At 27.5% G+C, this 22,304-nt stretch overlaps 1 protein-coding gene across 2 annotated transcripts in view; it reads left to right on the top strand.

The window, feature by feature from the left end:
- for (cGMP-dependent protein kinase for) overlaps positions 1 to 22,304 on the top strand; it is a 617,480-nt gene that overhangs the window by 569,119 nt on the left and 26,057 nt on the right. For both annotated transcript variants that reach the window (XM_075359091.1, XM_075359082.1), the window contains 4 exons: positions 3,407 to 3,470; positions 4,123 to 4,200; positions 9,885 to 9,979; positions 13,086 to 13,232. In XM_075359091.1, the coding sequence (XP_075215206.1) occupies positions 3,407 to 3,470; positions 4,123 to 4,200; positions 9,885 to 9,979; positions 13,086 to 13,232 (384 nt within the window). The remainder of the gene's footprint in view (positions 1 to 3,406; positions 3,471 to 4,122; positions 4,201 to 9,884; positions 9,980 to 13,085; positions 13,233 to 22,304) is intronic.

Genomic DNA, 22,304 nt, shown 5'->3' on the forward strand with positions numbered 1-22,304 from the left:
TGGGTCATAAAACGTTGAGAAATGCAAAAGAAACCCTTACCCCAATTTTTGACTGATACTGTCCTATATTGATATTGTCCTGATATTGATACTATATTGTCCTTACAACATAACTCTTATGATGCCAGGAAAGTAAAAGTTAAAATCCTTCATAAAAGTAGCAGCTTTCAATAATAATCTCAACTTTTAAGCCTTTTAGTTTCAGATATTACATAACTTTTTGGTTAAATGTATTGCATGAACATTTTGAAGAACTACTTCATATGATGTGAAGTATATGGAATTATCTTTAAAAAGCACTTTCACCAAGAAAGAAAGTTAAACGTTAGTTATTGTGGTTTATTTGGATATCATTTTTTTTCGTTCTTATAAACATTTTGATATAATTATTTAAAAAGAAAGGAATGATTATTATTATTTTTCGCCCCTAAAGAGATTACAGTATAGAAAGAATTCTTAATGAAAATTTTCAAAATTGTGGTAGAAAACCTCTTGCATCAATATATGAAATTAATTTCCTGTATCTCAATAAAATTGGTTCTACCATCTTCGTATCACATATTTGAAACAAGATTTGGTTAATACAAATTCTACAGGATTTTTTTTAAATTACTTCCCTTATTTATAGTTATCCTACAGCCTTGAAACTTAAAATTGTGATATAATAGTTTGATAGAGGAAATATATTTTTATTCGCTATAACATGTAAGTTAGAAACACCTGGAATTAGTATATTTTTTTTTTTGAAAGGACCAATGTGTAGCAGGTCAGAATGCTGCTGTCTCCCTCGGCAGTAACCCTTTGCAAGACGACCTTCATAACAACTGGTGTTTTTCTCTCTCTCTTTCTCACTCTTTCTCGCTCTCCTTTATGTGGTTATGCTTTCCCATTCACGTGAACACCAAGGTTGCTTTCCATCAACGATCAGTTATTCTGTAAATGTCAAGCTCCGATACACTCATTATTTATGTTTAAGAATACATGTAAATCATTATTTTTCCATTAATAAACTTTAAAAACATATATATTTTGTTGTTTTATGCCCATCATAAATCCTGTTTAGGTTTTTTTATTTAATTTTTTCGATTATATCTTTCAAAACTGCTTGTAAGCCCAGTTTAAGTTTTTTTTGGTCATCAATTTTCATTTTTTTGAAAATTCTTTGGAGTTAAATTATTTGATGAGAGATATTAACTAAGAAGATATGCTTAGGATGTATGTAATTATTTAGATGTCATTTGTAAATTTTGAGAAGCAATTAGATTTAGTGAAATGCAACAAAAGTTTTTGTTTTTAGAAAAAAAAAGGATTGAAATATATGGAAAAAAATTATTTTATTATCTGTACAAAAATCTGTAAAAAAAATAGGAAAATTATGTGTGAGGATTTTAAATAATCGTGTGAAAGTTTAGAATAATAGTGTAACACTGCATTGTCTGTGGTGTCATAGAGGATATTGAAAATTAGGTAATTGATTAAGTATGAAATTAGGAGCCTTTAATTAAATAAGTTTATAGCAGAATTGTGTAAAAAAAAATAGCTGATAGGGCCAAGGCATCCGAGGTTAATGAGATTTGTTTTAGAAAGAATTGTAGAAATTATAAATAAGTAATGGGAAATATAAATCAGAATATATGAAATAGGTAATTGAGGATTCTTTTCTTTTATTTATTTACTACTGTTTGAGAAAGTCCAAACTTCTACAAGTTAATTGAAAACTGGTTTTTAAAGATGACCATATTGAAAATGCAAGTTGTTGCTTAAGGAACTCCAAGAACAAGACAGTCTATATGTCTTGACTACAGTAAGTTATTTTTTATAGTTAAACCTTATTAATGAACATCTAAATTAACTTATACTCCTCTGGGTATCATAATTTTTTTCTGTTGTTGAAAGAGACCTCTTAAAATTAAAATAAGTGTTCTACTCAAAAGTTATTTACAATCTTTACCTTTTCTTGAATTCTTTTTTAATAAATCTAAAAACACTTTTTGACATGATTGGACAGAGCCTATAACTAAAAAAAAACTGCCAAGGGAAGCTTCATAAATAATTTTTAGATAAAATTAAACCTAAGCGTAAAAATAAAACAAAAAGAGTTTCATTAAGAGGAAAGAGGAAATTACCTAAGGTCAAAATTACAAAATGTACTCATATTTTCTACCATAGTCAATAGAATATTATTTCTGTAATTTTTTATTGCCAGAATGTATCCTTATTCAATAAATCGCTAATCTTACTGTCAGCAAGGGATGAGAATCCCCATTCAAAATTTCAAAAACATGTTTTGTACAAAAATTGTAAAAATATTATATTGATTTAACATGAGTAATAACTTTTCTTAAATTGCATACTGAAATGTCTTAATAAAATATGATTATGAATCATTGATTGTAATATTGTTTTGTGTCACATGCAACAAAAAAGGAAAATATTCAAGTTATTATGGAAATTTAAATTTTATTATATAATATATATATATATATTATAATAAATATTGCAATCATTAATATTTTGTAATGTTTCATCCAATTATTTATAGTTAGGTGAGTTTTCCAGCAAATTTGCTTGCTCTTCTTGGTAGCTATCCATAGATTCAAATAAGAAAGTTATATTTATTTATTTATAAACAGATTGGATAAGACCAACAGCTAAGTTGTAATTGGGTATTTAGCTTACTGCAGCCTGGAGTAAGGCAATATTATTCTGGGGAAAAAATTGGATTAAGTCACGCAATACTGGATCATTGTGTAATTAACATTGCTGTTATTTACTTGTTATTTTAGCTGCTGTTTTATCCTACAGATCGTGGTTTATAGGTTGATACTTTTATTTAGAATTACTTAGGTTACCTCAACAGAATTTAATTAATTGTATTGACTTAGAAATGTTGGCCTGAGTATATAGACAAGAATATTTATTGAAATGGAATTTTTCTAGTATTTCATTGTTAAGAAGTATCATGTTATCTTAAAGAAAAGTAAAATTCCTGAGACACTGCTATTAATTTTTACATTAACAATACTGGCATTCAAACTGAAATAAAACTAATTATAACGTTTAAAAATTCAGTAACAGCTAAGACTGACAACTTGTCCCATTTGTAGATTCTTTCCATTTAATTAATTTATTTTTTGATTGATGAAACTACATAGAAGCTTTAAAGCTTATTTGTGGAATATGGAAATGAAATTTTATAGTGTATAAAAAAAAGTTTCATGCCTGACATGGATTCGAACTCAGGACCTCAGGATGAAAGGCCGAGAATCTAACACTCAGCCACGGAGATCGATAAAAATCTTTTTAATTGTTGTATGTGTTTTATATACATAATTGTAGGGTATATTTTTTTATTTAAGCTTTTTTTTATTCATGTTAGTAATTTTTGTATTTATTTTTTTTCTAGTGTTCCCATTTTCAAGAATTTACCTGAGGAAACTCTAATCAAAATATCAGATGTTCTAGAAGAGGTAAGAATTCAATAATGTTATTGATGTAAGTGATGCTATCATACAACTGAATAAAGGTGTGTTTGTGCGTGTGTTTTTTTCAATATTTATCTTCTATAACATTACCCTTGTAGATATAGGTATATCCTACTGTTTTATTAGATACTATTGTATTATAATATAATGGTCATCAGTAGCCAGACATTAGACACCAGTCATTCCTGTGAGGTTGCAGAGTGAAAGGTTTCTATTTCCCTTCTGCATTGAGCCAGATATTTTGTTGCATGCCGGTATTTTCAACACATCAAAATACAATCAATGTTTCAGCCTTACTAGTGACACTTCCTTTTTGTTCACTACAAGAATTGGCTGTATTGTGATCAGTATGAATCTGGGAAAAAGAAAAATCTTGATTGATGTGTCTGTTGTAATTCAAGAGTTTGACTATATATTGTAGCCATAAGAAATTCCAATTATGTCTGATGGCTTATATAAGTAAAGCAAATTTATTTAGATAACAACTTTGTTTATTAAGCAAACTGTTTAAATAACAATTGTTTTTTATATATAGTTATTTTTAAAATTTAGACAGATCCAGTATCGAATTAGCTTGTGATTGTTAAACTTATTGACAATTTTTTTTTGTTCTAAAATCTGTTTATTTTTGTTTCAGACTTTTTATAATGAAGGTGACTATATTATCAGACAAGGTGCTCGTGGTGATACATTTTTTATAATTAGTAAAGGAAAGGTAAGTTCATAATTATTTAAGGTACAGTTAAATAAATAGTATGTATACATTTTTAATTGAATGAAGCAACCAGTTCAAAGATTAAAAAAATAATACTTATGATGTAGTATTCTACATCACAAGTATTATTATATCTATTAAATGTAAACTATAAATAATATGTATACATTTCATTGTTTGTTCACCGACTTAAAAAATAAGGTAGTTCTAGTTCTGTGAGTTCAGCTCTCAGTTTAACTTATATTTTTTCTTTTATATATGTTGAAGTCTTACTTAGACCAGTTTTGATGATCTTTTTTTAATAGTTATTTTGCTAGCCTGTCAAAATTTTTCCCCTTAACTTAAGTGAACAATTTTTTACATTAAAAATAAATTTTACATTGATAAAATTGAACATTTTTTTCAGTTTGTTATTTTTATCTTTGCTTATTATTGGATTGTTATTGCAAAATAATGTTTTATGTGTAATATATATTAACATCTCCATTGTGGCTTCACTGTATGGTTACTCTTGCATTTCCCATCGCAGTCAATTTTTTTTACTTTGTTTTTTTATTTCATGTTTCAAGTAACCGGAGGCAGATGCAGTCAGTTGTATGGCTTATTAATAGATACAGTGACAGTGGCTACATTGGTTGAGCCACGGCCCATACACTGTTGCACCCCTTAAAAAATCAAAATCAAAAAACCTGAAAATAGTATTTAGATATTTATTTGATAAGTATTTGCAAGCCCAAATCCAGTGAATATCTCCTTTAATTTAGTCAGAAATGGGGAAAATTTGTAATTATTGTTCAAAAAGTTTACCTTTCTTCCCCACTTTCAAATTTGAATTTAGAAAAAGCTAGAAATTGATTTTTAGATATTCACATGAAAACTACGTACACCAAAAATCAAATTGATATCTTCATTTGTTGATGAGAAATTAAAAAAATAATAATTAATTTCATTGTTCCACCTTTCTAGTGCTTTAAACTTGGAATTTCAAATATTCCATCATAGTGTGCGATTATGGTCTAAGAAGAACATGTATACAAATTGTTATCAATTTATCTTCAGTAACTTTTGCAGGGAATTGGTTATAAATCAGTCACAATATATATTTTATATATATGTGCCAATTTGACATTCAATTTGTTTTCTAATGGCCAGAAAATTGATCAGAAATTGTGGGAAATATAATGTATTTTCTTCATTTAAGATTTAATGGCTGTCTCTTTACATTGCTTCCGTTTAGTACTTTTCTTAAATTTTTCAAAATGCTGGTTTCTTACCTTAATATTTGTTGTGAACAAGAAATATATGGGTCTGTTTGAACTCAAAATAAGAATAAAATTAAAACATGTAAAAAAAAAAGAAAGGAAAAGTTCATATAAATAAATATATGTCCTAAAATGCTTCGTTTGAAGTTACAGCTAGTAAAAGATTTTGCTCTGATTTCAACCACCCCAGTGAAATGAGGTTGTACTGAAATTTTTATCATGTTAAGGAGCAGAATTAGTGATTTCTTATGCTTTTTACATGAAAAATTGAGTAAAATAGGTCCCAGAACCAGTATCTGCAGTAGTTTTTGAGAAAGCTGGGGTGCAAACCAATAAATTGGGATAAAAAACTGTATTTTTTATGTTTGCTGTACAGTAATTTTTTTAAATGGGTAATAAAGACAAAACTTTTAAAGAAAATGTGTAGGGAATTTAATTCTGAACAAAATGGTGTAAGAAGTTGAATAAGTCAAAGAAAAGTTAAAAAAATTTGAATTTTATTTAGAAAGTGTACATTAGATCAAAGCATTTTACATACTAGTTTATAATAAATGTTCATAAATGAGCTCACTATTATCAACAAATTTCTTAGCGAGCTTCTATACTGCTTTTGTTGCTCTGTTTAGTTCTTTATGCCTGTCCTTAAGTTGCTCAGTTGCATTCATAATGCAGACAATTAATTCCTCACAAGAATGTATTTTTTTTTGTATGCAGTATTTTAGGGGTAGCTGAAATCTTAATGAAATCATTTACTAGCCGTAACTCGCAAACGAAGCATTTTAGGACTTATGTTTGTATGAACTTCTTTCATGAGTAGAATAGGAATAGATACCAACGATCATACACTCACAGTTTGGTTATCAAATCTAAGTATTTTAAACTTAGGGATACCAAAATATTGAGAAAAAGAAAAGTCTGGAAAGGTAATTTTTTTTTACAAAAGTCATTTTTTTCATCTCTTTTAAACTCTATCTTTCAAAAAGTAAACAATTAATGAAATGATTTGCTCAACAGTAGTATGAAACAAATTTTAAATAAATTTTTACATTTTTATGTTACCAGTTGGTTTCATTGATTGCACATGATGTTTAATTTAAAAAAGGAATTGAATTTAAATTAAACTCAACTTGTACATGCTTAAAAAATTTTTCGCCAACTCTTCTCCATTAGCAATCACATTAAATCTGATGGGCAATTAAACCTTCTTACAATTTTACAATTAGAGAATGGATGTTTAGATGCTAAAAATGACTCAAAATATTCTCTTATATATTTCATACATCTCTTATATCTGCAACTAGTTTTGTTTTTTGAATATGAATATATTTTGTAAACTCACCAATTATATCTCATTATTTACTAAGAAATCTTCAGCTTTTCAATGGGCAATACCTATCATTTTCAAGTTTTCTGCAGTAAATCTGACTGAACTATAGAAAGTCCAATGTTTAGAACAGAAGAAGTTAGTTTAGCATCACTGCTGTAGAAGTGATATATCACTAACATTGTGTTCTGCAGATGAAATACAACTCTATCTGAATGTGAAAATTTACACTTGTTTTGACTTTTGGTATGTTGAATAATATGATGTAACTAGATTTGATTAGCGGATCTTATAAGTCATATCTCATATTTGTGATTAGATTTATTTTACTAGTAAATCTGGTACACAAATAGGAGATGACTAGATCAGACAACTGCACCAACCTCAAAACTCAAAATATATCTGATCCACATGACTAAATTTCTATTCATGATCTATGACATTGACATCATATGACTAGGTCAAACAATGGAATCGACGTCAAAACTCTGATAAAGAACTTCTTTCTTACATTACACTGAGTTAAAAATATTTTGTCATGTCATGATAGCACATTCCTAGAAGCAATGATGATACTTTTTTCTACGATAAATTTCTGGAATTAGTAAGCAAGCACATTATTCACTGCAATCTTTTTATTAAAATTGTTTTTCTTTTATTATCTCGATATGGTACTAAACATTTTAAGAAAAAATTTACTGTTGACAAAATTATTTTAGAATTAATCACTTAAATTTTATTATTTTATTTAATTATATTGAATCTGTAATATATTGGTTGTATTAGAGAAAATGAGCACCGTATTTTGTAGTCTAGAAAATTTATTATTTTCTAAAACAAATAGTGTTAATTTTAAATTCCTTACCTTGAAAAATGCACAAAAAACAGAAAAAAAAACAGCAATGAAAATGTAATTAATTAATAAGTAAAGTTTAAATTCAGTGACTGTATTAACAAAATAATATATTTAATTGAAATATTCTCAATTTACATTTAAATATGGGACCAAAGCAGTTATGTAGGAGTAGGAGTTACAATAGTAGCAAAATAATTCATCTTATTTCAATGAATGAGATAGTGACCATTTATATCTTTAATTCAGAAATGTTTGAATAATCCTTTTAATTAATTTATTATTAAAAAAAAAAACCATTCTAAAGAAGCAGAGAGCTCTCAAAAGTATTTTTGTGGGAATCACAAAAATAGAAAAGCAGTTAGTAAAGTAATTTTTCAATTAATTTCAACAAAATTATTACATTCTGCTGCTAGTTTTCCATTTGTTAAACTATTTATTAATAACAATTTTGAAAATGTAAACACTCGCCTACCAAGAAAGTGCAATACATCTGTCATTTGGTTCTCTTTTTGTGGATTTTTTTATGTAGTTTACATCAATTTGAATTTGAAATTTGAATCTTTTATAGGTTAATAAATTATTTTAACAAGGCAACAACTGTGGTTATTACATTATTCTATTTTATTTTGAAACTAGATTGGTAGTTTTGTTTTGTTGATCTTTTCATTTTTAACAAAACTGTTTGAAATATGTATGTATTTAAAAAAGAAGATTAATTTCATGAAAATCATTTTTTTAATTTATGATCTTAATAGTTGTATGAGGTGTGAGTGGAAAGTTTTAAAACAGATAGCATTACTGCTCAATATGAGGGATAGGTTTGCCTGTAGGTGTGGAAGGAGAAGCTTGATCTGTTCTTGAAATATCCTGAAAAGATCATTGCAATATCTTCATTAGTAGAGAGAGGCATCCTGGTGAGTGAAGACATCTTTTTAGTTCTTGGCATATTACTGATTTCACAAAATGAATGAAAGAGTTTGTGTCAAATTTTGTTTGAAAACCAGGAAATCAACTTTGGAGACATATGAACTCTTAAAACAGATTTTAAGGATAAATGTCCGAGCTGGTAAAATATTCTGGTTCAACAGATTCAAAGATGCCTGCGAAATCAGTAGAAGATGACCCCAGTCTGGCTGGCCTTCCACTTCAAAAATCAACAAACACACTGTGAAAGTTTGCGATCTTGTGTCCTCTGACCTTGATTTACAATTAGGGAGATGATTGATGGACTGAAATTAAACTTCTAGGTGGTTCAATCAATTTTAATTGAAGATTTTAATATGCGTTGAATGTCCGCAAAATTCATTCTGAGATTGTTGTCAGACCAGCAGAAACAACACCAACTTAAGGTGACCTAAAAACTGATTAATCAGGCTGAAACTGATCAGGATTTGTTAAATAGGATAATTACAGACAATGAATAGTGTGGGATTATGGATATGACCCAGAAACAAAGGCACAATCATCACAGTGGAATGGTCCAAGTTCCCCACGACCGAAAAAAAGTGCAACAGTCGGTCAAATGTGAAGACAGTGTTGGTTGTTTTCTTTGATTTTACAAATATCATACATTAGGAATTTGCTCCTGTGGAGCAGATAGTCAACCAGGAATACTATAAAGTATTTTCAGCATTTGCATGAAAATTTGCAGAAGAAAAGACCTGCACTCTGGCAAAACAAGAATTGGCTCCTCTACCACGACAACACACCGGCTCATCATGCATTTACATCATGGAATTTTTGGCCAAATGACAAATTCCTGTGCTACTGCAACTTCCCTATTCCCTTGATTTAACTCCTGCTGACTTATACCTGCTTCCTAAATTGAAATTTTCACTGAGAGAGAACCGATTTGACTCAATTGAAGATATCCAGGTAAATGCAGAGAGGATTCTTAACACCCTTAAGAAAGAAAGTTTTTAGGAATGCTTCAAAAAGTGGAAACATCGTTGGAGTTGGCATGTTCAGTCTGAAGGGGATAGCTTTGAAGGTGATCCATCATAACAGCCTGTAAGTACTGCCATTTTGAAATTACAAGTTCCTCTTAAAACTTTCCAATCACACCTCATGTAAGTAATTAGAAATCTGTTAATACAGTTGAGGTTATAAGTCTTATGCACTTTGTTTCACGTTAATTATAAATTTTTAAGTGAAGTATGATTGATAGTTCACAACCAATAGATAGTAAATATTTTTTGAATAATTCAGATGTTTAATAATAATTTTGTATAATTCTTTACAGGTTAAAGTTACTATGAAACAACCTAATTCCACAGAAGAAAAATTTATTAGGCAGTTACGAAAAGGAGATTTCTTTGGAGAAAAAGCTTTACAAGGGTAATGATATTAATTTTCTCATTAATTTTTCTTATCCAGCTACATTCATCTTTTTTATCCAGCTAAAAAATAAATATTAATTAATACCTCCTTTCTTTTTGTTATTTAATTTTCCAGTTGTATAGTATTCAAGTTAAGTTTGTAGTTAAAATTGTGACGTATTAGAATATCGTTTTTTTTTTATTGATTTCTCCTTTTTTTACTTGGTAAATGTCATCCTATTTTAGGTAGATTATTATCGCTAATTTGAATAGTGTTTCAGTACATAGAATGCATAATATAACATAATAATGAGTACAAAATGTTACATAGAAAATGATTAGAATACTTCAAGTTTGTCAATGATGTGACTCCAAACTCATTATAAAATTTATTTTCAGTATAACCTTATGTTTATGAATAACATGTAATGAATTCATGACATCATTTACAAATGTCAAAATGTAATCAGTTCCTAAAACTGACTTATTACCCCAAAATACTAATTTAAGGGGCATTAATGCCATTAAATTTTCAACTTAAAAGATCAAGGAGTGAGGCTGTACAGCAAGGTCACCCTGAGTATCTCAAGATTTCCTCTAATTAAGGTCTTGTTTTTCTTAGGCACATTTGTTAACAAGTAAAAAATAATATTTCCAAAAAAGGATTTTTGCAAAATTGCACCCCAACCTAAACAAATTGCTCTAAATAAAGTAGTGGCTAAGTGGGTACAGTGTGTCATTAGTAACCCCTCTCACCACAAGGAGCGATAGTGTAGCATTGATGTGCAGCTGCTAGTCGTCTTCTTTCTTTTTCTGTTTTGCCTCTGGCACCAGCTATTTTGTAACATCACAGGTGAGTGGTAAAATTAAGTAAATGAATAACATTCATTTACTTAATTCTACTTTTTTAAGTGTAAGAAAGTATTGAAAGGGGCCATTAGTACCATCACATCTGCGCAAATGAAATACAGTATGCATGCACACTTTAGTTAGAATCATTGAATTAAATAAACAAAAAAAATATTATTTTTAAATAAGATGATAAATGTTTTAAATTAAGCTGTGTGTGTGTGTAAGCCGTGCATCAGAAAAAAACCCGTGTGGCGGGAAAGTCCTACAACTGCATTGTCAGCTTTTTTCTTCCTATTTTAAAGATATATTTTGACTATTAAAAGCCAAAGGAAGATATTGTGTACACTTCTGCCAGGACTTTTAAATTTCTTGAAAACATTTCTGAAATGCTTTATTGGAGATGATGCCATTTCTTAAGTGAATCTTTCTTTATTAGACTGTAAGACACAAAGTATCCATTTCTATATAATTTTTGTACTAAATTAATGAAAAGAGCTGCTGATACTGAAATGTGTGAGTGAGGAGGGAGTAGAATTATTATTATCTTACATTTGACCTGAAACTGATAGATTATTTAGTAGTGTCTGATTAATTTATTGTCATTATGAAGCATCCATCAGTTTTCCCTTTGAACATAGGAGTTTTATTAGAGCCTCTTCGTATAAACATTTCATTACATCAAGAAAATCGCTTTTTCTATTGTATCTTGTAAAATAAATAGAAATGAACCAGTTGCTATTAGAATTTTAAAAAACCCGGTACATATTGATATTGACATATATTATGTGTATTTTTTATTTTATTTTATTGTTATTGTGGCCCTTAAGACACTCACTGAATTTTGACTGAAGTTGTTTTAACTTCATATATCATCTCTAACATTAAGTTTTTTTTATTAAATTTCAATCCTTATTAAACCATTTTAAATGCTTACTTCAAGATTAATGTTTTCTTGTATTTATTATTCAATAGTTGATATGTAAATTTGGCTGCATGGAAACTTGATGTCTAAATTTTTATTCGATTTTATTTTTAGAATATCATCATGAGAAATATTGAGTTATAAAACATTTATTTTTTCAGCAATTACATGAACAATTAAAACAATAATTAAATTGAATTACTTCTGTAATAGTAGTTTTAGAAGTGGACAGTTAAAATGAGTGAGAATTATTATTGGTTGAATCAAGCAATTTTTAAAATGTGTAAACCAGTTTATTTAGCTCTGATTTAAAAGACTTAATTTTCAAACAATTTTTTTTTAAATTTCAAATTTCTTTAATTATTTTTAAAAATGTTAAATAAAATTATTAGATCAAGTTTTGCGTATAAAAATTGCTAATTTAAAATAAAAGTGCCAAATTTTCAAGAAATTTCTTGATACACAAACCCTGCAATGACCAAACATTTATTTTGTTTTTATTTGGTACACTTGCTTCTCAATTCTGCAATTACATATTAGCAAATTATGTATCCACCAGTTGTGAAGTTTATGTACCAATTCAAAATATTTTTAATTTATTGGATAAACTTTATATGTATGCTGCTAGATTATTGTATAAGAAATTTATTTAGTATTTTTTTGATAGAAATTAAAAGTATTCTAAATGGTAAGGGGTATATACAGTGTTCTTTGGTGGTTGGGTTTCAATTAACCACACACATCTCAGGAATGGTCGAACTGAGAATGTACAAGACTACACTTCATTTACACTCATACATATATATCATCCTCATTCATCCTCTGAAGTATTATCTGAACGGTAGTTACCGGAGGCTAAACAGGAAAAGAAAGAAAGGGTATACACAATCATGAATTCTTCAAAGTTTATGCTAATGAAACAATTTTCATTATATTGATTTAAAACAAAAATTTTTTTTTAAATTTGATTACTTATGATAGAAATGTTAATGTAGCAGTTTATGTTCATAGGAGTTGGCATGATTTACAAAACAATAAAAAGTATATAATTATTTTTAATTTATCCAATGCTTTTTTTCTATTTCATAAATAGTTGACTATATATCAACAAATTTGTGGACATTTTCTTTGTTCAGTTTTGGTACTCTGACACTGTGTTACTTGAAGTTTTAAATGCATAGATTTGTTAAAAGATGCAAATTGAAAGTTTATAACAATTTTTTTTTTATATTGTTATGTTTATTTAGTTATAGAATATAATTAGTGAAATAATTATACTGTTAGTGTTGTGATTTATTGTGATAAAGATTTAATTTATTTTTACTTATTCATTATTACAATTTTTTTTCAGTGATGACTTACGAACTGCTAACATAGTAGCAGATGATCCTGAGGGCGTAACATGTTTAGTGATTGATAGAGAAACATTTAATCAGCTCATCTCCAGTCTTGATGAGATCCGTACACGTTACAAGGATGAAGGAATTGAAAGAAGAAGGTCCGTCTTCTTTTGTTATTCTTTTGTGTTAAAATTTTGGAATAGATAAAATTTATATATTATACTAAACATATTTTTCAGGTTCATTTATGTTAAATTATATATGTATGTTTTCAGCTTTTATTAAAAAATTTCTTTATGCAGTTATTACAACTGTTTTACACTACTGTAGAACCCTGGTTCAAATCTACATTATAGTACATTTACTTTTAAATAGATTGAAATGTCCATCTGATTGGAATATTTTAGTCACAGAAATGACAGCTGACACTGGATTAACTATAATTAACTGTAACTTGGCTGCCTGTGAATGCACTACAATTTACAATTAAATTTTACAAAATAATTATTTTATTGGGAATTAAAAGCATAAAAGAAAGAAAACAATATGTGTAAGGTTTGCTGATAACATGATACAATTGATCAAAAGTTAAAGGATTCAAACAAGGTGTTTTTACTATTTGGAACTAAAGTGAAGAGAATATGAACTTAAATAGAAAGAGAATGAAAGTATAAAAAGGGCTTGAACATTTTGTATGTAACTACTAGAATAATCAGCTTAAATAATGTAGTTTGGCATAAGTATTGTGTAACAAAGATAATGTAAGGTTAGTGAAGCTAAAGGGAAGTAAAATCAGCAATTGTAAGGGAAGCATATGATTGACAAAGTATCTTATTGAGTAGAAGGGGAATTTTTGAAAAGATGGAAAAATGTGCACTCTAATATAATTATGAGATTAGAATTTTCAGAAAAAAATGTTAAAATAAAGAAACAGTTGAAATATAATACAGTCAAACCTCCTTAAATCGAACCTCCGTAATTTAAATAACTTCCTAAATTGAATGTTTACTTTGTCCCCTTGAAAATTTCTCTCTAAATCAAATTAAATCACCTCCTTTATTTAAAAATTTCAAGGATTTGATCAAGGAATTATAAAAAATTTTAAAACTCTCTATAGAAAATTTGTGCGTGAAATTATAGCAGATATTGAAGATGGCAGGAAACAGATGGCAGCCTGTTACAGGCTGTACGTTTTGCTGACAAGGCATGAAAGAATGTGTGCCTAAAAACAATTGTTAATTGCCTCAAAACTTGTGGATTTTCATCCGGAAAAAATCAAGATGAATTTGTAGACCCTTTCTCAATTTCAGAAGAAGAATGGAGTGTAATTTGTAAAACATATTACAAATTACACATTTGTAATTTGTCCAAACATTAGTATAGACAAAATTTCATTTGACTTGTTTGCACATTTTGATGATGATATTGCAGTTAGTACCACTCCAACCAATGATGATATCATCTTGCCTATGTCAAATTCAACCATTGATAAGGATTCTGATGAAGAAAAAACAACAGAACAAGTAGAAATTACAATTACAGCAAAAGACACAAAATCAGCAATAAATAACCTTCGAACATTCTTTGAAAGTTCAAGCAAAGTAGAAGTTGATGTATTTAGTGCATTAGTAAAGATTGAAAATGCCCTTGATTTTCAAATCTGCCAGAAGAAAACTCAAAAAAAAAAGTTAGACTTTTTTTCAAGAAATAATTAAAGGTACTGTATTTCATTTGTTTTCTTTTTTTACGTAATACTACACATATTTTGTCTTTTCTAATGTAATTTAGTACTGTAGTACTTTATTATAGATTAACATACATTTTTATTCAGTTATGACATTTTTTCTGTACAACCTTTGAGTTTCATTATTTTACCACTCTAAATAGAAAACTCCCTAAATTGGAAAAAAATACTGGTCCCTTAAGATTCTAATTAGAGAGGTTTGAGTGTATAAGATAAAGATCAAATACTAATACTTGATAAAGATGAGGAAGTTGAGTAAATGAAAACTGTTGAGTTAAAATGATGTACATCATTAAAAAAAGAAAAAAATTTTGGGCATTTACAAAGAAAGATGTATTTGTTGTGAAGTTTGTATTACAACGTATCACAGTGGTAATTATAAGAAAACAAACTCTGAATTTGTGAATGATGAGTAAGGGGAATACTGAAATGTTGGTTAGTATGAATAAAAAAAGGTGCAGGATAATATATCGTGAAAAAAAACAGAACCTGTAAAACAGAAAACCAAACTAGAAAAAAGTATAAGAGAAAAAATCTACATCTGATTGTCTGTAATTGTTTTGTTTTGTTTTGATTGTCTGTAATTTGTTTTCCATGTGTATTTGCACTTTTATTTCATGAATGTTAAAAGATATTCATGAAACTAAAACTTAGGAAAATTAGTTATTATATTACCAATCTCCACATGTCTTTTATTTTTTTACATATTTTTTTTTAATAATAATAATAAAATTACAATAAATCTGTTTATTACAGCTACACAAAAATGTTTATTATTTTTTGAGGTCAGTTAATATATATTTTTAATTTCTTAAACATGGTTTCTGCTGATATGATCTAATAAAATAAAAATGAATAAATCCAACATACCAGCAATTAAAAAATAAAATCTCCCAAGACCTTTTTGGTTCTTAAACCATTGTTAGGAGAATTAAAATATTACAAAATAAAGTCACGATTATAATAAAATAACAGTCATGACTGTATGGATATTATCAGTATACTGAATTAAAATGTAAAATCTACTCTGGTGGAGTAAAATGAAATTAACAGAAACCATGTTATAAGGATTAATGATATTTAATTAATTATATCCATTATCTCTTTCTTGAAAAATTTTTTGTTCATTAAAGATTTTCATGATTACTATAAATATGGAATTTTTCTAAAAAAAATAATAATTAAATTAATTTTTCTATTAAAATAATTAAAAGAAATATTTAAAATGTTCATAAATGTATTTGGATTATGGTATGATTATTATCTAAAGTATGTGTAGTATGATTACAATTTTCAGGTTTATTATTTTTAATACTATTAATATGTTCTTTTATACATATAGTAGATCTACGGTTGGTCATACCAGTGCATTTCATATCACAATTTTCACAAAGACTGTAAACTCCCTGTTTATTAAAGTTGCAATTGTTAATATTTAATGTTTTACTGTAATTGTTATTAATGTATTTAATTAATTTGTTATTTGTTGTATAAGATGGTGTTATATTAGTTTTTTTGTAAAATTTAGTATTTTTATGGACTATCAGCAAGTATTCATTTTTACATAAATTTTACAATTTTATTAGGCAATACTTTTACATTGTTTATCGTATTAATTTTATTATTTATTCTTCTATATAACTTATTTATTGTATTAATATTATAACCACTTATATGGGGGATATTTTTAATTATTTCAATTTCTTTGTTCAGGGAATCTTTATCATATTTTATATAATGTATGGTTCTTTATAAGAGTGCATTGAAAATAGCCATTTTTTGGGACCTTGGATGGAACGACTTATGATTAATTATTATGATATTTAAAGATGGTTTACAAAGTATTTCTAAACTAATCTTATTATTTATTTTGTTTTTATATATTTTTATGTCCAAAAAACTTAAACAGTTGTTATTTTCTATTTCTATAGTAAATTCTATATTTTTATCACTATTATTAAATTTATTCAAAATCATATAGGATTCGTTTTGATTGTTTTCATTATATAATTATGGTATCATTGATATACTCCTTGTATTAAATAGCATTACGAGGTGTGGCTATTAAATAACGAGAGTAATACTGCTACAGAAGAACTGTGCATGTGCCAAATTCATATGACCAACAGCAGTGTAGGGTGGAGCCTTCTCTTTCGATTGTTGCCACTCCAGTTTCTGTAGACATATTAGTCTGGTCATGGCCTTCATTTGGATAACATCTGTTTTTTTGCTTTGTCAAAAAAATGATAACCGTTTTATTAGAGCAAAGAATTGTCATGAAATGTCATATGAAACTTGGAAAAACCACTATTGAAACTTATCTTTTGTTAAAAAAAGTACATGGCAATGAATGTTTATCATGTGTGCAGTTTTTTGAGTGGTTTAAGTATTTCCAAGTTGGCCGAGAAGATGTTGAAGATTATGTTCGTTCGGGTCGCCCTTCCACATCAAAAACAGATGAAAATATTGAAGAAATTGATAACTGGATCCAACCTGACCTTTGGTTAACTATTTGTGTGATTGCTGAAATTGTAGGAGTTGACAAAAAAAGAAAAAAACGACCAGAGTTGGGGAACAAGTCATGGGTTCTTCATCAGGACAATGCACCAGCTCACACTGCATTGTCTGTCAAGACTTTTCTAGCCAAGTATAACATCCCAGTGTTAGACTATCCGCCTTATTCACCTGACCAGTAAATGTAGTTTTTTTTTACTTCTGACGATCAATATTATAAACAGCCATTTGGTTTAGCAACATGAGAACATTTATCAACAATTATTTCAGAAATATATCTACAATTTTTAGAAGATAATTCTATCAAACAAATCTTAACACAACATAATGTAATTTTATACAAAGAGTATGTCAACAGTGATGGATTTACCATAAAGCAAAACAAGCAGCTGCTTGAGGCCTCACTTTGACAGGGGCCTCGAAGTAAAAAACTTTGAAAAATAAAAGTAAAATTAACAAAAAATAAAGAATATATTTATAATACTTTACATTACTTTTATAACTTTATGTATAATTGTAATTGCTATCTTCAATTATGTAAAAGCTTCATTTATATTTATAGCATAGATTATAATGACAGTATCTTTTAAAATTGGTTTCTCATGCAAACCATTTTTGAGGGGGGCCTCAAAAATATTGATTTGCTTGGGGCCTCGTCCAAGGTAAATCTGGCACTGTATGTCAATGATACCATAAATATATATTTATATATATATATATATATATATATATATAATGAAAACAATCAAAACGAATCCTATATAATTTTGAATAAATTTAATAATATTGATAAAAATATAAAATTTACTATGGAAAGAGAAAATAACAATTGTTTAAATTTTTTGGACATAAAAATATATAACAATTAAATAAATAATATTTGTTTAGAAATATTTTGTAAACCATCTTTAAATGTCACAATAATTAATCATAATTCGTTCCATCCATGGTCCCAAAAAATGGCTGTTTTCAATGCAGTCTTATATAGAGCCATACATTATATAAATATGATAAAGATTCCCTAAATAAAGAAATTTAAATAATTAAAAATATTGCCTATATAAATGGTTATGGTATTAATACAATAAATAAATTATATAGAGGAATAAAAAATAAAACTAATACAATAAACAATATAAAATTATTGCCTAATAAAATTGAAAAAATATATATAAAAAAATGAATACACACCATAGTCATAAAATTGCTAAATTTTACAAAAAATTGACATAACACCAGCTTATACAACAAATTAATTAAATATATTAATAATGATTTGTGTGAGTGTGTGTGTGTGTAAGTGTGTGTGTGTGTGTGTGTGTGTGTGTGTTTCATATAATTTTTAATTTTTTTTTTCATTGATGATTTTTGTAAGATACCAGAATAAAAGGAATTAACATAGCAGATGTTACTCAAATTTATTTAACTCTTTAAAAAATAAATAAGAAAAGATATAATTTAGTGCATTAGGAAACTATCATGCAAGCATAATAAGACGTGGTTTATGAAACTATTACCTTTGCTACTTACATCTTCTGCTGAGTAGAGGTAATGCAAATGCAATATAATGCAGTGTTTCTCAGTAGAAAGAAGTATGTTAATTTATTGGTTTGCAATAGCTGTCTCAGTCCTTTTTGTGACTGTGATAAATGTAAAGCACTGAGGTATCAGAAACACTGTAGGAATCTCTTTTTCTGAGAGTAAGGATGTATCTGTATAGCTAATTCCTGTGGGAAATAGAGTGAAGGTATCATCAACACTAGGATTAATTATCACATGCATTTCATTGGGCTTCGCATGCTGATATGCAACAGTATATTTGATTCAGTGAAAACAAAAGTACATTTGTTCAGTGCAATGGGAAACCACTTCATTCCTCTTTTCCCTGTAAGTTTAGCATAAGGTGTCTGTTATTCTTGAGGGTGGTATATCAGGTCACCTTCAGCTGCTACAGTTACACCACTTAACATACAAACATATTACCTAGAGAATAAAATGATGTAAAATTATAAATAAATGACAATTTGTAATAACTTTTTTTTTAAATTATTTTGTATTTTCAAGATTTCAGAATTTCCTGCTAGTGTCAGAAACTAATTTTTAATAAAATGTAAATTTTATCTTGTTTTAAAAAACTGAACGCAGTAAACTGTGAATTTGATATTATAATTTATTTTCATGTTATGTCAGTTGTGTTAAAAACCTGATCGTGAAAAATATAGATTTTTTTTTTGTTATGTTAATTATTTGTAATCCTTATAAATGTTTTCCTTATTTGAAAAAAAAATATATATATATAAATGATGTAACAAATATGTATAAAAAATAACATTTTTATAGAAGATAAATTCTTTTTTTATCATGCATCAAGTAGGATTTAGGATTAAATCATCTAATCTATTTGGTAAGTGATTTAAGACAAAAAGGAATCAAATTGCATATGCTCAGTTGTATAAAATAGTGATGCTGTTTTATTTGTGACAATTTAGTGTAAAAAAAAAGAAATGCTGCATGTATTGATGTGATGTGCTTGATCATTGTTTTTTGTTTAGTCAGTATTATTCTTACAGCTTATTTACTTTGGTTATTTTAAAGTGCTTGAAATCCTTACACTATATATTATTATACCCTTCTGTGTTTTAACTTATTACATTTTAATGGAATTTTGTTCTTGACAATTTTTAACCTAGTTAGATATGTTTTTCTTACAGTATTGATGTTGTTTCAGTTATATGAAAGTGCTTTTGTAAAATATTAATTTCTGTTTTCAGTTATATTTCTTACAAATGTTTATGTTACTGGGTCTAAGCCAAACCCAAAATCATGATTTAATTTGATGATTTATTATTTTAATTCATCAAAAATTAGTTTTCTTTTCTTTTTTTTTAATGAACTTACAATACTGTTAGAAGAAATTTTGGATGGATTTATTGATGGGAGAGAAATATTTTTCTGTTTAAGGAGTAAAATTACAAAGAATGGGTAAAGTAAATTAGAGATCAAAGCAAACTGGAATAAGCAAGTAGAGATTTTATGGAGAAAAGTCAGTTAGCATCTGGTACAGATTTCTGATTTGAAAAATTTTGTTCAAATTTTTTTTTTGTGGCATGAAAAAGTGCCTTAGGTGTAAAACAAATGAAAAATTAAAAAGGAAAAGAATATAGGCCTTTAAAATGGAATTTTTCACAGAAGGATGGTAAAAATTAAATGGGTTGATAAAATACAAATTAAGAGGTCTTAAGGAGAGAAATTTTGGCTAAATCTTGTAATGAGAGAGACCAGGTTGGTGGGTCATGTATTTAAGCCATTCAGATTTAATTAAATAGGTAATGAAAGAATGTGAAGGTATAAACTCTTGAGGAAGACAAAAATTAGAATATATGAAAAAGATTATTGAAAATGTAGATTGTTGTGAATATGTTGATATTAAAAGATTTGCGTAGAATAAAAATAATGGAGAATAACATCAAACCAGTTAACTGATTACCAATTAAAAATTCTGCTTGAGATCATCGAATAAATAAAATTTAGAAACAGCTTTTAGATTATTAAAGAACATTATTGGAGATATATGATCTACAATTAATGACAGTTATTATTTTTTTATGAAGCAATCATCAGTTGTTAGCAGATAGAATTTAAACGAAATTTAGATACTCATCATTATAATGGAATAAATATAATAAATAGGTTTGCCAAAATCGAAAGAGGATAATTTTAATGTAAGCCATATTATGTAGGACCAAAGTTATTTAAAGGATGAAGTAACTACTTTGGTATTAATTATTATTGAGACTGACAATCCATAAATAACAGAATTGCTTTTCTTTCTCAATCAGTATAAGTTAGGAAGTTGTAGATTACAGTTAGATTTAACTTTTGACTGACTTTGTTCTTAGTACCAATTCTCACCAGGAGTATTTTAAGAGAAAAACTATGTTTAAAATTAGTTGGGTTGAAGAAATTTGAAGTGAAAAGGTTATAAAACAAGAAAAGAAATAAATTTTGGAAAATTCCTGTAAAAGGAAGAATTAGGTTTTTGGAACATATGTTATAAAACGTACAGGTTTATTTATTTTGGTGAAATTTAGAAAGTAAAAGTAAATTTGTCAAGCAGTTTGAAGCATATAAAATAGATAACCTAGGATGTAGTAAATATGTTGCGGTTAAATGGGTTGCATAGAATAAACAATATCAGAGAATAACATCAGACTAGTCAAATGACACCCTCTTTTTCTGATGACACCTAAGATCTTTTTTTCCATTTTTCTTTGTAAATTTACACAGCCTAGTAATTTCCCTTCTATTTATCTTAATCAAAAAGAAATGCCAAGCAGTATTTTCATAACTTCTTGTGATGAAGTGTAAAAATTATCTGATTTTGTTATTCGCAAAGTCAACATAATTCATTATGTCAATTGCTTATATTCAACTTATTCACAAATTTCATCAATTTCGATTAGCATAAATCATTGAATCACCAATTGTGGTATTCATTTGGAAGGCTTACTTGATAAATAGTTTTTTATTGAGAAAATGTTTTGAACTAGATTATGTTGAACCTTTCTGCAGATAATTTTTTCAGTTTTCTCTGCTGGAATGAAGAAAATTTATACTGCTAGAATTTTTTCCTTAATGTAGGCAGTCAGTCTACTAAATTATAAATTAATTTAGGTTATGGAAATGATAAATCAGTGTTGACTTAATTATCTGACTCAGTCAATATATGCTATAAATTAACTTACAGTATACTATAATTTTATAGCATAAACTTATAGTACACTATATAACTTAATATAAAGTATTAATCTGGAGAGGGAGATGAGAATGATCAATCTTTCCAATCTCTTGCTTATGAGGATATATAATAAGACGGATTATTTATAATGAAAAAATTATAAGCCATAGTTGAAAATCAAACCGCTGATGTTTCAGTACAACAGTCAGTAACTCAAAAACTAATCTACAATCG

The sequence above is a fragment of the Lycorma delicatula genome, chromosome 1, assembly GCF_047948215.1.
Source record: "Lycorma delicatula isolate Av1 chromosome 1, ASM4794821v1, whole genome shotgun sequence".
In the NCBI taxonomy this organism is placed as follows: Eukaryota; Metazoa; Arthropoda; class Insecta; order Hemiptera; family Fulgoridae; genus Lycorma; species Lycorma delicatula.